Consider the following 16,177-nt stretch of genomic DNA (forward strand, 5'->3'; position numbering starts at 1 on the left):
TGTGCTTTATTTCCTGTGGCATTTGTATAATATGCCATTGGTCACTTCTTCTCACGTGATGTATGTCATCATCTCCAAGCATGTTTAACCAAAAACCTAATTTCACTTTGGTCATTTATCTAAACAGAGACCTTTGGCACAGCTCCCTCTTCTGTGTCATCAGCCAGCTCAAGTTTTTTGACAACTTCCTGCCTCACTTTTTTTTTTCCCTCTTTGAAATCAATATACAAGCTAATAACCCCAATTCTCAAGGTTGCCTGATACTTCATTTTATATGAAGGATTATTTGCCAGCATTAGATAGTTGTGTCAGAAACTTCTCATGCCAGGTGCTATGTGTTTTGAAGAAAATTCAGCCAAAACAGCTCAGCATATTCCAAGGACACAGAGGAGAAAAACATGTTGTTTCCCACTGTCAAAACATTCTTGAAACCTTTTCTTTAATATGTCTTAACATCCCCCCATTGTTGGACTTGATCACAGATCAGGGATTTGAAATTTGGCAGGCAATGATCTTCTGGTCATGGATAAGTCTTTTGCAATTTCTGTGAACATCAACACATATTTTACTACAACCTTTACAAAAAATCCCCAACCTTTTCCTTCAGTTTCTGTGAATCTTCTTGGATGTTAACAGCTGAAGTTTCTGAAAACTTATCCTTTTAAGTGTTCTCTGGCTTGTTATGAGTCCTGACTGCAAACAAATCACATGTGTGCAGCCTCCTTAGAACACATTAACGTGTTGCTCTTCCAGAATGAAGCTATTAAATTTTTTTCCTTGAGGTTGTTCTTGCTTTCTGCTTTACTGCAGTGTGGACCAGGTGACATGGGATGAACTCTGTGCTGCCTCCTACCGCATATTCAGGCATTCTGAAGAGATTTTGTGGAGAGCTTCTAATCTCCTGAGTTTCAGATTTAGGATGGGGAGTGATGAGATCACGTGAGGAGAGGGAAAGATGAGATTAGCTGAGCAGGAAGATTTGCTGTTAGTTCATGCAGTGAAGGAAAGGCAGATAAGAGAAGGTGGGTGGAGGACGTAGGACTGGCTGTACAGACACAGTGAGCCAAGGAAAAGAGGAAGAGAAGACTGAGATTAGATAAGGAATGTGGATAGGAGACAGAGTTGAAAACACTTGGAGAGGAAGGGGAGAAGTCAACTTTGTGTAGAGCCAGAAAAAGGAATTGGGCAAGTTTGGCAGGAAAACTGTGTGTGGGGAGGGATAGAATGCCAATGCATTTTGAAGCAAATTTCATCATGGCCCTAACACAGCCTTCTTAAGTTCACATCACAGAGTGGTCTTGGAGAGCATAAATTGAAATTTTTTGGATGAAGCTAAACTAGAAGATGTGTCCCAGAAGAGCATCTGATGTTCTCCAGCAGCTACAGGATACCCAGTGCATGGGATCAGACTAGAATTAGTCCCAAGAAGCATCTGCAGTTTTGTTGTGTAGATGCTGGGTCTTCAGCACCATCTGTTACAGTCTAGACATCTCTTTACTTTCATTGGTTTACTTGGGGCTGTTACAGGTAGTATGAACCCTCCTTCTGTACTTTCATGGTCCCTTTTGTCTTGAGGAAATTTCTGTGTAAGAACATTGGCTATTTCATTACTTATTTTGCACTGCATTTCCTTAAGATCCAGTCTCTTGAGGGGCTGTTTGCTGTATGTCTTTTATGTTTTCTCCAGTGCATGTATTTGGCTTTGCTTTCATTAGGTGGGTCAGCACAACGCCCAGCAGCAGTCCCTTCTGAAATTATGCCTGATGCCAGAGTGGATGAGGGAAGCCACTGCAATAAGATTCCAAAATTTTGAGATTTTTAGTTTCTCCATGCTGTAGTTGTTCCTGGATTATCGTTTGTACTTTGAGAGCACAAAGATCAGAACCAGGGAACCAGCAAATAAGTTCTGAGCAAATACATAGAAAGAAACACTTTTTATAGACCTGAAATAAACTCGCTGGCTTGCTATAAGAGGAGAGAGGGAAAAATCCCAACTGGCCCATATGTGAAACAGTAAATGGGTCCACCATGGCCCACATGGAAAAATAAATAAAAACCTGCTGATTTGGATTGAGCTTAGGAATGTGGCTCCTTTATTTTGATCCTGGGGATTAGCTCCCAGTCTTACCATAGCAGAGAGTCTGATCTTGCTCTCATTGAGATCCAGAATCAAAATCCACATTAACACCATAGAAACAGGATCAAACCTTGCCATCTAAAGTAAAAGCAATCCAGGAGCTTAATCAGCAAGTGCTGTGTGAAGTGTGCACACATTTGCTGAGAGTCTCTGGGTCAGAGTGGAGGGAGATGATTCTCGTGCTGCTGGGAATCCCTATCCTGAAAGCAGCGTTAGAATTAGAGAGACAATATCTCACCTGTTTCTCAGTTTTTTAAGGCTCAGGTAAGCCTTAATCTGAGCTCAGGTATTAGAGTCTAGTGTTTCTGCATGTACAGATGATCTGGGGCCAATTTGTTTTCAGCTTTAGACAAAGGTCAGCAATTAACTTTCAAAGAAATACTGTAAGGGGAAAAAAAAGGTAATCAAAAATTCTCAGTATGGGTTTCAAGGTAACTATTTCCCCTTATGTTTTTGTAAGAGTTCATGGCTTTTAGCAGTGTGGACCCTACTGATTTAATGGGAAATGTACAGCATAACCATTTAAAATGGGTTTACAGAGGCTTGTGTTTCTTTAAGAATATGAATTACATTCGGCTGAGAACCAGAGACCTTTGGAATATATAGTTTGGAGCCAGACCTGGACAACCATAACGATTGTTTCAAAGCTCTCCCTGGGAGGAGGAGTCCCTTGTGGTCAGTTCTGTCCTGTTTCTTCCAAACCCTTATCTCTGTTCAGAAGTCTAAAAATCTCACACTTACTTTTTCCTATAATTTCCTTCATGTCAAGGAAAGTGCCCTAGGTCATAATTATCTCAGTCAGGTTACAAAAATCCCGCTGTAGACTTCTTGACAGGTCTGTGGGCTGCAGAGGTTGACTGCTGCTGTGGCGGTGAGCTTAGTCATCTCTAATGCAAATAAAACACTTTCTGGTAATATTGTCTGTGCCGCAGAGAAACACCAAATTTAGCACCCCCATGAGACTTTTGGACCATATCAGAGAGTGCTTCGGTGAGGGTGGAATGTCTGTAGTACTGCTAAAGGAATGTGAGGCATCCTGAGAAGGGATCTGCAGGGTCTGCCGGGGCAGGCGGAGCTGCCTGTGGGGAGGCGCAGGAAGCACAGCAGGACGACCCTGGTTGTTCTCCAGAGGAGCAGTCCTGCACATGTGTGCACATCTGCAAACTGTGTCCGTGGAGCACGGGCTGCCCGTGGTTCCACTTCAGAGCGGCAGTTCATGCATTCTGAACTGCTCATAATAATCTGGAGGATCTGTGCTGTGACCGGTTGTTGGTTGTTATCAGGATGGGATTCGATTCCCGACCAAGTCAGGACAGATGGGCCCCTCAAACCTGCTTTTCCTCAAATACTGTCGAGCACATGTGAATTCAGTGGTTATTTCCTTGCTGCAAAGATATCCACACCCACTACCTCCTGGCTATCTTTAGCAATTCCTCTGATGAAAAACCAAGATGCAAAAAGATATTAAGTGGTTCGGTAGTTAATGTTTTTTCCAGGACTCCTTAGTTGTATTATTGTTTTACTGTAGTATTTTTCACTCTGGTGGAATACACAAGAATGAAATTAATAAAGCTTGTATTTTATTACATCCAAAATAAATTGTTGTATTTAAATGTCCTTCCTAGAAATTGACGATATAAAAACTGTAACATAAGAAGGTGTTTATTTCAGAAAAAATAATTGCAGTATTTGCTTGAAGTATTCTGAACATTTGGCAGGAAATCATACTTATGCTAAGGAGATGTAAACCAGAAGTTGATAATTTAGCATCTACTATAAAGGGGTCCGGTTTAAAGTGGAAAGGAACATTTTTCACCTTTTTTTTTGTTTTGTTTTGGGTTTTTTTTGGTTTTTTTGTTAAAACTAAACTCAACTATTCTTCCTCTAAATATTTTATGGGTAATTCTGGAGCCAATGTATCACTGACCTTCAACACACAAAAAGGAGCTTGCTCTGCAGCAGCCACTGAATGTGCATTAGTTCCATCACCAAAGAGAGCATCTTGTGCAGGATGTGGCTGCAAAGGGCGCATGTGGCCGGGCCTGCCGTACAGATTTGCAGCTGGGCCATGATGGAAATGGGTGACAGCTCCTTGCATGCTTCTCTCTTCCTTTTGTGGCTATGCCTGTGGATATCCTTTCCTGAGGGCACTGCTTTTGTTGGCATGAGAGCCTCTAACCTGTTGATTTGACTGGTAATTCAGTTTGCTTGGGCAAATCTCAGATTTCCTACATTTGAAATGAGAAGCAGTAACTTTCTGCCTTTGTAAAATGCACTGAAGTAAGTGTGTTGCACATTTATTATATATGAAGAGGCCTTTCAGGCAGCCAAAAGCTGTTTTGTATTGACGTGTCCTGTTGGGGGCTGCTTTGGTTTATAGTTCATCTTAAACTGAGCCTCTTACTGGAAGAAATGATCTTATATGGTAAGTTAGATGCAGACACTGTTATAACATATACCTTATAGCTATTATATATTTGCTCTTAACTGGTCTGTAATTGGTTAAGGGTTAGTGTTAAGTAGATGATTTATTTCCTGTAAGTCCTGCCACTTATTGAAGTTGTGACCTGCAGCAGGAAATGAGGTGTGGGCAAAATGAGACTGAACAGCTGCAGATTTCTGTAAGGGGGAAGGACTACTTAGCAGATTCCTTATGTCAATTCAGTGATTAGAAAATAAAACTAGGACAATGGAGTGTAAATATGTTCCTAATACACTACTGACATTTCAGTTGTTATTGTTAATAACAAATTATTTTCCGAGAGAAAGCAAGATTTACAAGTTCATTTGTAGGTGTTAATACTTGCATAACATAGCAAACAGACTCAGTACCCTGTACTTAATAAAATAACATGTTATTTTTAATAGAAAAATTGTGAAAGCTGTGAAATATTTTCTTAGACATATTTGACAGTTTCCAGTCTAATTATGTGATGTAAAAATTCCCTGATGAAAGATAACTTCTAAAACAGTTGTTTAATTTTCCTAGGGGAAGAAACTGTGATTGCTGTACCACATGGGAGTCGCAGTGTGAGAATTACCCTGAAAGGACCCGCACACCTTGGTATGACTGAGCTGTTTTATGTATTTATACATAGGCAGAAGATAAAAACAGAACCTTGTATCTGAACTCATCCAAACTTTGGAAAATATGGGTAAGATCATGACCTCGATACCTCGCTTCCTCCTCCCATCTTTAATATCCAGCCTGGAGATAGTCCTTGAGGATACTGGAAAGTTTCTTGGTAAAACAAAATAGAATACCTAGTGGTGGTTTCTATTCCTTCCATTGAAACTAATAAAAGGCATCTCAAATACAATACACACCTAAACAACATGCAAAAAACCCCAAAACCTTCCAGAGAATTATGTGTGGGATCAACAACCTTTGCATAACTCAGCACCAGATTTCTGTTGAAGCCTCTGACAAGTGGTCTAGGTACAAATGAAGTAGGGTGAGTAGCTACAGAAATCCGGTTTCCTTGTAATTCCTTTAGTCATTACGAACCACCAATGAGAAACAGTTGTTCTGTAAGACAATTGTTTTCCAATATTTTCTTATAAGGCTGATAGCAGTATTTATGGCAATTTCTTTATCCATAGGCCTAGTTTGCATAGAGAATTAATGGTTTCAATGGCAAGTGGTGCTGCCATACTAAGCAATGAAATAAACAATTAATTTAACCTTGAACAATTTTTTATTTGTAGAAGTGGCAGATGTAGTCTGGATCATAGAAATAAAAAGAAGTTCAGCTCTGAGATATGTAAACAGAAGTAAAAAATGCATTTTATTTGAAAATATCTCATCAGTTTTTTGCTTTCAAAAATATATTGTCACATTCTTTCAAAGAAAAAAGCTGAAATAAAACTCCACCCTCAGAAACAGCTTCAGAGTGACAATAACTTCTAGGTATACTGCTTATATAAAAAATGTACAAAGCTGAACTTATATTGAAACAAATAATATTCCTTTAAAACTGTTTCAGGAGATGTGTGAAGGAGTGATCCTGACCAGTTCAGGTCAGGATTCTTGGACTTTCTTAAGTAGTTCTGCAGAAGGAAGTTGTTGTTTCAGCTTTGCATGGAGAAAAAGTACTAGATTGAGTGGCTCCTGGGGGATTTCTGGAAAGCTCCTGAGGAATGCAGCAGCAACTCAGTAACTAAGTACAGAGTGCTCCTGGCTTCCTACCCAGGGTGGTTCCGTAAAGGAGCTGTGGCTTGGCATTACCTTTGTTAGTTCGCTCTCTAGCTGGACGAGAATTGTGAAATGTTCCTTTAACCACTTCCACCAGAACATCTGTTTGCAAATCTGTGAGGATTTAGACATTTTTTACTTAAAATTGCAGAGGTGAAAAAGAACGGAGAGCTGTTGCAGGGAGAGAGGTGACAATCGCTTCTGGCTTCATAGCCAGGTCCCCGAGAGCTGATCCTCCAGAGGTGCTTCTCCACCTTCCCACTGTATGTGTTTGTGGGTGTTTGTCACTTAATAGAAGATACCAAATCATCCTTTGTCTGCTACTTCATCAAATTCAGTGTGGCTGTGCTGGTATAATTAAAGCCAGAATTTTAAAAATAATCACCTATTATTACAAGTTCATTTGTCATAGATGTTTTTCCTGGCTTGCAAGGAGTTGAATTTAACAGGTGAAGCAGGGACTACTTCCTTAACTACTATTGTTAAAATTTTATACCACCTCCTGTTGCCAGGATATATTTGTCCTTCAAGTGGAGTCAGCAGCAATAGCAAAAACGTGAAGAGCACTGTGGAGCGTCTGGCGCTTTTCCCTTTATCTTGTGTTCAGTGGTGCTTCATCCTGGGTTTATGATCTGGTCTTGTTCCAGGAAAGCACAGCTGCTGGACTAATCAAAAATGGAAATGTGGTTGGGGATGTAGCACATAACAGATTTGAAACAAATGCTCTGGGCATTGTTGTGCAACCAGCAGTTAGTGTTTGAATAAGGACTGCATTTCTTTGTAGCTGGTTAGAATAAGTACTTTGTTTGTGTCTCTGGGCACTTTAAGACAGGCAACAGATTCATCAGAGAACCAAGATGTTAGTTCAGGTTTTTAACAAATATGGCCCCCTGTTCTTCTGCCTACTTGGATTTGGTGAAAGATTTGGTGGAAAATAACCAAGTAATTAGCACAAAAACGAGTCTGAATAAAATGTTTCATTGTGTTTGCTTTGTTTTTGATTTGGACTGTACTATGGCTTTTCTAGTAGTTGTTTTAAGAGCATTAGAATCAAAAGAAAGACTGAAAGTTCCCTGAAATTAATCCTCCAGCAGAAGAAACAGGAAAACCAGAAGCTAATATTTTTACAAGTGGCTAATGCTAGATAACTGAGTTCATGAACTTAGGGAGGTTACACGTTACTGAAAGGAACTGAAATGTTTTCTTTTTGTCAATTTTTTCTCTGTTCACAGTGATTTGCATCAGGTGACAGCATTTAGCTGTGGGTTTGTGCACTGCTCTGTCTTCGACAGATGCTCAGAGGAGCACGGTGTTGCTTGTTGCTTGCATTTTGAGAAGAATGTTTTGTATTGTGCTACTTACAAATGAATCACAGAAAAGAAACAGCTTTTGGGCAGCACCATACTTGCTCTTTATTGCTCTGGGAGCAGGAGCTGTTTCCCTGGGAACTCTTCCACGCATCTCTCTACACAGGGAGGTGCCTGCAGTGGTGTTCCTGTGCCTGCTCCTTCCTGCCACCAAGAGAATGGGAGGCTTCAGCCACGGGGCTTCTGTCCACAGCTGGGCAAGGCATTTGCCATTTTTGGCAAGGGAGGGGAAGTAACTAAGCACGGATGGTTATAGGTCTTTGGCACTGGTGATTGTCCTGTCAGGCACAGAAACAAGTGAGCACTCAAGGGAATTCCCTGTCCATGTGACTCTTACCACTGGAGTCTCAAGGAATTTATTGAGGATGGGAAAGCTTACTCCTGAAGGCATATTTCCCAGGTCTTTAGTATAACAGGACTCTGCAAAGCAAATAAATATTTGGTGAACTATTTTCTAACCTTGTCATGAAATCAGTTGATCAAACCTTTGTTCATAGTTACTTCTCTGAAATCAATAAATGAACAGTTTTTGAGGGAGGAAGTGCTCCCCAATAAGCATCATTATGTTATGTGTGTGTTAAATACACCAAATGCTTGCTGTTGCTCTGTTTTAGAGGCCTGTGATGACAGGCACTCGATACTGCTGAGCAGGAATGTATTGCATCACAGGTTATCCATTGTGCTGAGGAATATCTCCTCATCTCCCTGTGTGAGACAGGAAAAATCTGGGCAGCTGTTCTGAGCTTCAGTGCTGTGACCTCCAGAGATACAGGCCATGGCTCCATGGCTGGACCTTGCAAATAAACACATGATTTGCATCCACCTCTAGTATAGCTCTAATGGAAACGTAGATCAGCTCTCAAGGAGTTATTGTTTCATAGTTGCTGAACGATATTTCTTGGTTTCTGCTTAGAAAAACATCAAAAGTATTTTCTTTTGAGAAAATTAGTAAAAAAGACTGTTCAGAAATGCAGCTGAGGTCACCCACTAAACATTTTCATCATGTTTTTGCACCAGCTGGATGCCTCGTAATCTTAAATGCTGGTTTCAAAGGGATCCTGTACTCCTGAGGATCTCACTGAATATATTTAGAGTTGGAAGTACTTGAGATTTGATTTTACACTTATTTTAAAAAATGAGACAATAACAGGCATCATGCATTATTACTTATTTTTGGGGAGTTTATGATCAAGCAGTAAGTTTGTGATTTAAGCAGTGAGTTTGGGATCAAGGCTTGCAGAAGCTTAACCCAAGAATTCTTAGTTCCATATATTTTAAAGGGTTATTTTTTAATGCAATCGGGAAAGGACACTTCCATAAAAGTCACAAACAGAAATATGTAGTCATCATCTAAATACTTGGGTTTTTTTTCTGGGATTAGTTTATATCTGTTTATTCCTAATGGAAAGGTGTTGGACAGTAGGGCACATTGATTCCCAGAGATCTATTTTTTTTGCTCTTTCTCAAAGTACATTTTATTCACCACTACATTCATACCCTGTGATTAACATAAAGTCATTTCCTAGAAACAAATCCTTCCTGAAACTTCCTTTCAGCCATGTATGTGATCTTTGTTATACCTATGAACACAGTGGAACCTAATGCTTAGAAGCTTGGGATAATGGTGGTATGTTTTCAAGGAATTTAATTCATTCTATAATTTCTTTATTCACTTTGTCGGGCATGCTCCAGAATGCATGTTTGTTTAAAAAAATTTGAATAAAGAAAACAGTTAATGATGGATTGCAGTGTTCAGAGCATGTTTTCAGTGCAGGTAAAACCAGATGCTTTTAACCTAAATGGTCTAGCCTGGCTTAGGTAACTTTGTTTAAAGTACCAAAAAAGGCAAGGTACTGGGAGAAAGAGAGTATTTATAGCTCATCAAAAGATTCCTTTTAGCTTGCCCTGAGCTCATCTGAGATTCATGCTTTTCTCATGCAGTGCTCTGGTAGATTGTAACCAGACCAGTGTATTTCAAGTCATGCATCTTGCTGCGCCTCTATGCTGTATTACACGGAGCCCAGAATTCCACCTTTGTTATGAATATCTTCCTTTAGCTCTGTACACCTACAGTTCAGTCAGTTTGTTGGAAGTGATTTAATCTTAAAATGCTTCATCTGTCTTCTGGAGGTTGTGGGCTGTTAGTTTAATCTGCTTCCAAGGAATTGAGAACAATTCAGAAGGGGTTTTCATCACCACCTGTTCTGGGAAGGGGCCATCCCTCCCCCCGGTGGTGTTGCAGCTGCCCTCCTGTTGGCCCTGCTTTTTCCTCACTTGGGAAACACTCAAAGCCAAGGTAATGATCTTGGTACAGTGATACAGGTACTGAGGTGAGTGTCAGGTGGGTTTGGCACTGTTCAGGCTTCTCTGGAGACTGATTGCTCAGATTGCTCGGCTTTTGAGTTGCGTGGAAGCATGAGGTATTTTTCTCTATATTTTTTCTATCAGTTTTGAGTTTCTCTCAGCTTTTCCTCCTCAAGCTATTGCTTATATCAAGTGTTACAGAGCACTTGGTGTAGGAAAAGCTGTCTCAGAAGTGCTTCTGGTATGAAAGAATAGTGTGTTCAGACAGATATTCCTGTGTTGACTTGTCTTGCAATTATCCATCAGCCTATAATCTGAAGCAGTTAATATTCTCACAGATTCTCTGGGTGTGTTTTTACTGCACATATGCAGCTGGTACTTGCAAGGCAAATTTGTAAACATTACTTTCTGACTTTCTTGGAAACAAAAACCTGTTTAAGTTTACTAACTGCATGTTTCTTCTTTAGTTATAGAGTCAAAAACACTACAAGGAGAAAAGGGAGAGCACAGTTTCAATGCTCCTGGAACATTTGTCATTGAAAATTCAACTGTTGAATTTCAGAAGAGCACAGACAGGGAAATCATAAAGATCCAGGGGCCTCTTGGAGCAGATTTCATTATCAAGGTGGGGTGTGTGAATGTACAAATCTACAAAGTTACTGCAAGTACACGTAACAGAGTGGTGGCTGTCCATCAGCTTGTAGCAATACAACAAAATAATTTATTTAGCAAGAAATCCTAATTACAGAGATAATTTGTGCTAAGAAAATCCAAACACATTAAAATGCTACGTGATTAATATCTTTCCTGTGGTGGAAAGTACTACAGGATCTGTAATGGTAAAAATGGCCAAGATTTCTGTTTTAAATACTGCTGAAGAATAACAGTGTGACCCTGTGCAGTGGATTGAGCTAATCCAATTGCAGACTGCCACCTACTGAACCTGAGCACTGCTTCCAGCAGCACCCTGCACTCTTTCTCTGACATTGCTAATCCAGTCACTGACCATTTCCAATTCTTTTAAATTTATTTTCTGTCCAGAACACATACTAGTGGCTTGCATGACACATCAAGATGTTTATAAGTATAAACATATCAATATTGCCTGCCAAAGGAAGACACTTATACAGTTTGGCATTGGAAGTGACAGAAGTTCCAGTATTATCAGACTGCCAGGCTTTATCTGTCACATTGTAAAAATGGAATTTCAGTAGTTTTCCTTTTGCATCTCCTGTGTCATGTGCAGCTAGACTTGCCTGACTATGAATCAGTGCCCTTGGATCACTTATAGACTTCTTTCTGCAGCAAATTTTAAAATTATTTGCTAACAAAGAGATAAACTGAAAGAATACAGTTAAGAACTTTGCTATTCAAGGATAGATGATCAAATGGTCACAATAATGCCTTGAATAATTTGAAAAACAAAGCAAATGTTTGACTAAAGGGAACTTAAATTTAATGGCTACTCTAGACTTTCTAGAGGTTTTTATGTCTGTTATCATCCTACTCTGAGCTGCTGTTATGTATGAACTCTGTTTTGAAATGGCATGAGCAGCTGAGTACAGTGTACACGTGTCTTGTAATGGAAATTTCTTCAGACCAGGTACTCTGGATCAAAAGAGAGTGTGGTTCAGTTCTTCTTCTATCAACCCATCAGTCATCAGTGGAGACAGACAGAGTTCTTCCCCTGCACCGTGACATGTGGAGGAGGTAAGTAATGTCAACTCTTCAGGAGCGCTAACAGCTCAAGATTAAAAGGAGTGGATTTACAACCTTTTTCTGCATTTTTAGTGATTAGTTGTTTGTGTTTTTCTGCACACTGGTAATTCCTCAGCAAAATAAATGACAGACAGAGTAGCAGCTACACAGGTTGGTTCAGCTGGTATCAGCATAGGGGTTTTAACATGTTGTTACTGGAAAGTCATGTTTTTCCATAACAGATGTTCATTTGAGTAAGAGGAACATTGACTAAGAAATAAAAATATGACATTCAAAATGGAAAATTGCAACTCATAGTGGATATTTAGGGAAAGTAAGCAAAGAAACAGGATGAGACTTTAAAATAAGAATAATCAAGAGATGAAGAAGTATTTCTGTCCTGAGTAGTATACATGAGGGAGAGTTTTAGAACATTTAATTGAGAAATTAGTTACACAGAAAGCAGAATAAGTAAATAGAATTTAAAGAACATCTGCTATCAGTACCTTTAGCAGTCTGATCTTAGACATTTAGTCCTGATGGCAGCTATTGAGCAGCACATGTGGTACTGTAGCATGCACTCCTGGTTTAAGCACTCCAGCTTAGATGAGGTGTAGCTTTGCTAGAGCTCATCCAGCCCAGCCCACTGCTCATCGTGTCTGGTTCTGCAAAACAAGTGTGAGCTCATGGTAGGAGGAGTGTGTGACACTGAAGATAGCAGTTTCCCTTCAGCTAGAATTTCCCAGGTCACCTGGAAAACAGACCAGGAGGCTGGGAATACTGATGTAGGGATTTTCTGGAGAGTGCAAATATGGTTTAAATAGTTACTTGGGACATGAATAAAGAGAGTGAGAGATGTTTAAAGTACAAGCAGAGTCTGGGGATCTTTTGAAGGACCATCCGTTTTGGCACTTGCACCTCCCTGTAATCTGAAATGCAGACAATATATGTGTATGATATGTGGTCCCACAGGAAACTACTGTATCTTACGAGATACTTGGCCTCATGAAGTGTGACTCTTGCTGGAGCTGTGAGTGGCAATGCATATCCTCTGATGATTCCATCACACTGTATTTATAATTTTTTTCCTTAACTTGTCTGACAAGGGAAGAAGTATAAAGCATCACAGTTACTTTTGAGGACTGCGTGTAAACACTGGATAGCTCAAGGGACATATTTACCTTCAAAGGTATTGGCTCAAATCCAGCCTTATTCAGACTGCTGTTATGGTTTAAAAATTATAGCAACATGTCAATCTCTTTGAAATCATCCAGGGTGTTCAAAGCCCTACTTTGTGGCTGCTTGCCTATAACATAAAACTGGTACCTTTAGCAGAGAGGTTTGGCAGTCCTCAGGGAGGACAGGAACTGAAGAAACACAGAAACTGAGCTGCTCAGTCATGACAGTAGTAGTGTTAAGCACAGCATGTTACTGAGCATGCAGGGATGTTGTATTGCAGCTGCCTGGCTTTAACCTGTTATCTTAAAGTGGGTTTAGTGTCCAGATTATCTGTTTGACATCTGGTACTGGCAGTAGAAGAAAAAGTTCCTCACAACAGAGATTTGGAATTTGTGCATTGCCATTCCTCACTTGAATGCTGTTTCTATCTTTAATTCTGTAATCTCCATGTGTTGGATGGAGCATCTCAGAAAGCACAGTCAAGCTTGAATGAGCATGAGTGTTTAAAAATTGTTTCTCTTGTTTGCATGTGACATTTCTTCTGGGTCCTCTCAGTACTTAAAAGAACTGAAACATAGATGCTGTGAGCACTGGAACTGCTTAGTTCTTTATGGTTACCACTCTCATGTTTGATGACACTTCAGATCAGCCAAGAGACACACAGCTGAAGCCATGATACATGATACTTAGCATTTTCAGTAGGCACTGGGACTTGTGCTGTTAGTTTGTTGACTTGGTTTTATTTTAATTCTTGTGGTCTAAAACATTTTTTCTTTGCACATACCAGAACATCCTCCTCCTCTCCTCAGTTAAAATCCAAGTAAGCTTCTTTGAATGAGTCTTTTTTTTCTTAGCCAAAAAATAACCTAGTGGTTTATAAAACTCAGATCCCTTCTTGCAATCAGTCCCCACACATATTTTATTATTTGTTTTTCACTGAATAGTTAGTTCAAGTCTTCTTTTGTTGGCTCTTCAACTCGGAATGTTCTTGAGCCTATTTCTTGGTTTTCTTCACTTCCTTAGCAATGTTTTTGGATCTCATTTTCAATTCCTCTGGCTTTCTATCTCAAGTATTTATTTCTTTTTAGCATGAATGACTGTGTAATACAGCTCTCCAACATATTGGTAACTCCTCCTTGGAGGAGGGCAGGTATAAATTGTGGAATATGTACTTGAACCATATGGCTTCATAGTTTTGCCTTGTGACAGGAGCTGATGCAGTACAAGTATTCCTGCACCACAAGGAAATGTGTGCCTTTACTCTTAGAATATTAGTAGAATAAAGAGCTGGAAGCTCATCTAGTGTTAAGAGGTTAATATAATTACTGTGCTGAATTTCCTTAAATCAAGGTTGTGCATTTCCTGCTCAGTGCTTCCTTGTTTAAAAGCAAACAGAAAAAAGAGTAAGACAGAAAATGAATTCTGTGGGGAGATAAGGCCATTTTACTTTATCTCCATTACAAAAACTAACTTTGCTTCTGCATTAGGTTATCAGCTCAATTCAGCTGAATGCGTGGACATTCGTCTGAAGCGTGTTGTTCCTGACCACTACTGTCATTATCATCCAGAGAACAAGAAACCAAAGCCCAAGCTGAAAGAATGCAACATGGATCCCTGCCCTTCTAGGTCTGTATGGCAAATAAATTTGTGTGTGACACAGGCAGATACTAAGGAAGAAGGAATTGTAATTACTTCATTTCAATTCTTTTTTTATCTTTAAGGCTGCTTAATCTTGGTTGGTTATTGCATGTGTTAAAGGCTTATATCTCTGCCAGTAGATGTGTGGCACTTCTTCAGTGTTGCAGAATTGAAGATTTTACTCATACAGAGATGTTGTAAATATGAGTTTGTTCAAGGGTTAATTCTGCTTTGTCTGTTGCTGAGTAGTGCAGCACTAGTATGAGGATCTTGTGAGAGGGTTTACCTAGTTTTGGATTTATTGATGCTGCCGTTCAGAACGTCTCAATAGCCAGACAGAAGCTCCAGTCAGTGCAAGTTTTGCATATGGTTCAACTGGGTTTATTCATTTGCCTACCATAAAAGTTTGATTCTTCATTGGTACTGTAGTGTTGTCAATTTAATAATTAAAGCTTGGGTCTATTTGTTTGGTTTTTTTTTTTAAACTAGGCATAAAAAAAAAAAAAACAACATTCAAAGTAAATAACATTGTGGTTCAAATGCCACAGGATATTAGTGCCAAATTGTAAAGTCTATAGTACACTTAAATTGTATTGAATTGCACTACGGTTTTTCAAACTAACTTTTGGATTGTCTGGTGAGGTTTCCTGGCTTGCTAAAGAATCTTAAAATAACATCACAGTATCAAGTCCCAGAACCTCACATTAATATGCCAGCTGGCTGAGCTAGAGTTATATGCAAGAAAAGGAAACACTCTCGATGGATTTCATTTCCTACAGCTAAACTGTCCATTTCCTTTCATTCCTGTTGGACATAATCATTGATAGTGACCTCTAACAGTTTAGATGTGCAGACTTGCAAGAGTTTTTCCTGGAGAGTTGATCACTGTTTGAAGCAGAAAGACTTCAGTAATGCTTGATGGCAATGGCTGCCAAATGTTCCAAAGCCGGAATGGGAAAATTAGGGGAAAGAAAGGGGGTAATTATATTTTACCTTGCAAATTTAGTTTATAAAGCCAGGAAAATGAAAGTACTACTGGATATAATACCACATTTGCTAGCATTGGAAGTAAGGCTTTATGCCTGCTCTATGCTATGCAGTTCAAATAAACAGCACTAGAAGGGTCCTAAGCATCATCCAGGACCTGTCTAGGATGAATCCTGTGATGCATTTATTTCACTGACACTCATGTCCCACAGCAATCTTTGTTAGAGATAGAAGCATGTGAATATTTTTTTGTTAATGAAGTCACACAGACCTAAAGGGTCAGTGATAATAAATTCCTCTGCTGGAGTCTTGCTCATATAATATTTTATGGTGGTATGAAATAGAGAAGCTGTATGGTGAATGGTTCTTTATCCATGCAGAAAAGGTAAGATTATACAAGTCATAAGGTTCGCCATAAGGCTCATGTGTAATGAAGTAAGATTCCTGCATTTCACATTGGGAATTGCTTACTTCATGCATGATCACATAAAAGTATGTACTTGATGTACAGTCTTGGGTATGAGAAATAGTGATGCAATATTTATTTTTTTTTGACAGTGATGGATTTAAAGAAATCATGCCCTATGATCACTTCCAGCCACTTCCTCGGTATGTATAATCAGGATAGCATATGTGTCAGCTTTAGCACTCTTTTCACTGCAAATACACTAT

At 39.4% G+C, this 16,177-nt stretch overlaps 1 protein-coding gene across 9 annotated transcripts in view; it reads left to right on the top strand.

Annotated features, from left to right (window-relative positions):
* ADAMTSL3 (ADAMTS like 3) overlaps positions 1–16,177 on the top strand; it is a 177,760-nt gene that overhangs the window by 106,521 nt on the left and 55,062 nt on the right. For 8 of the 9 annotated variants that reach the window (XR_005703077.2, XM_040077708.1, XM_040077703.1 and 5 more), the window contains 6 exons: positions 4,518–4,562; positions 5,127–5,201; positions 10,471–10,628; positions 11,602–11,713; positions 14,368–14,506; positions 16,064–16,114. Coding sequence is in view for 8 of the 9 variants with exons in the window: in XM_040077708.1 (XP_039933642.1) it covers positions 4,518–4,562; positions 5,127–5,201; positions 10,471–10,628; positions 11,602–11,713; positions 14,368–14,506; positions 16,064–16,114 (580 nt within the window). In the remaining variant the exon portion in view is untranslated. The remainder of the gene's footprint in view (positions 1–4,517; positions 4,563–5,126; positions 5,202–10,470; positions 10,629–11,601; positions 11,714–14,367; positions 14,507–16,063; positions 16,115–16,177) is intronic. The other variant, XM_040077706.1, reaches the window with a different exon arrangement.

This window comes from Hirundo rustica, chromosome 13 (genome assembly GCF_015227805.2).
Source record: "Hirundo rustica isolate bHirRus1 chromosome 13, bHirRus1.pri.v3, whole genome shotgun sequence".
Classification (NCBI taxonomy): Eukaryota; Metazoa; Chordata; class Aves; order Passeriformes; family Hirundinidae; genus Hirundo; species Hirundo rustica.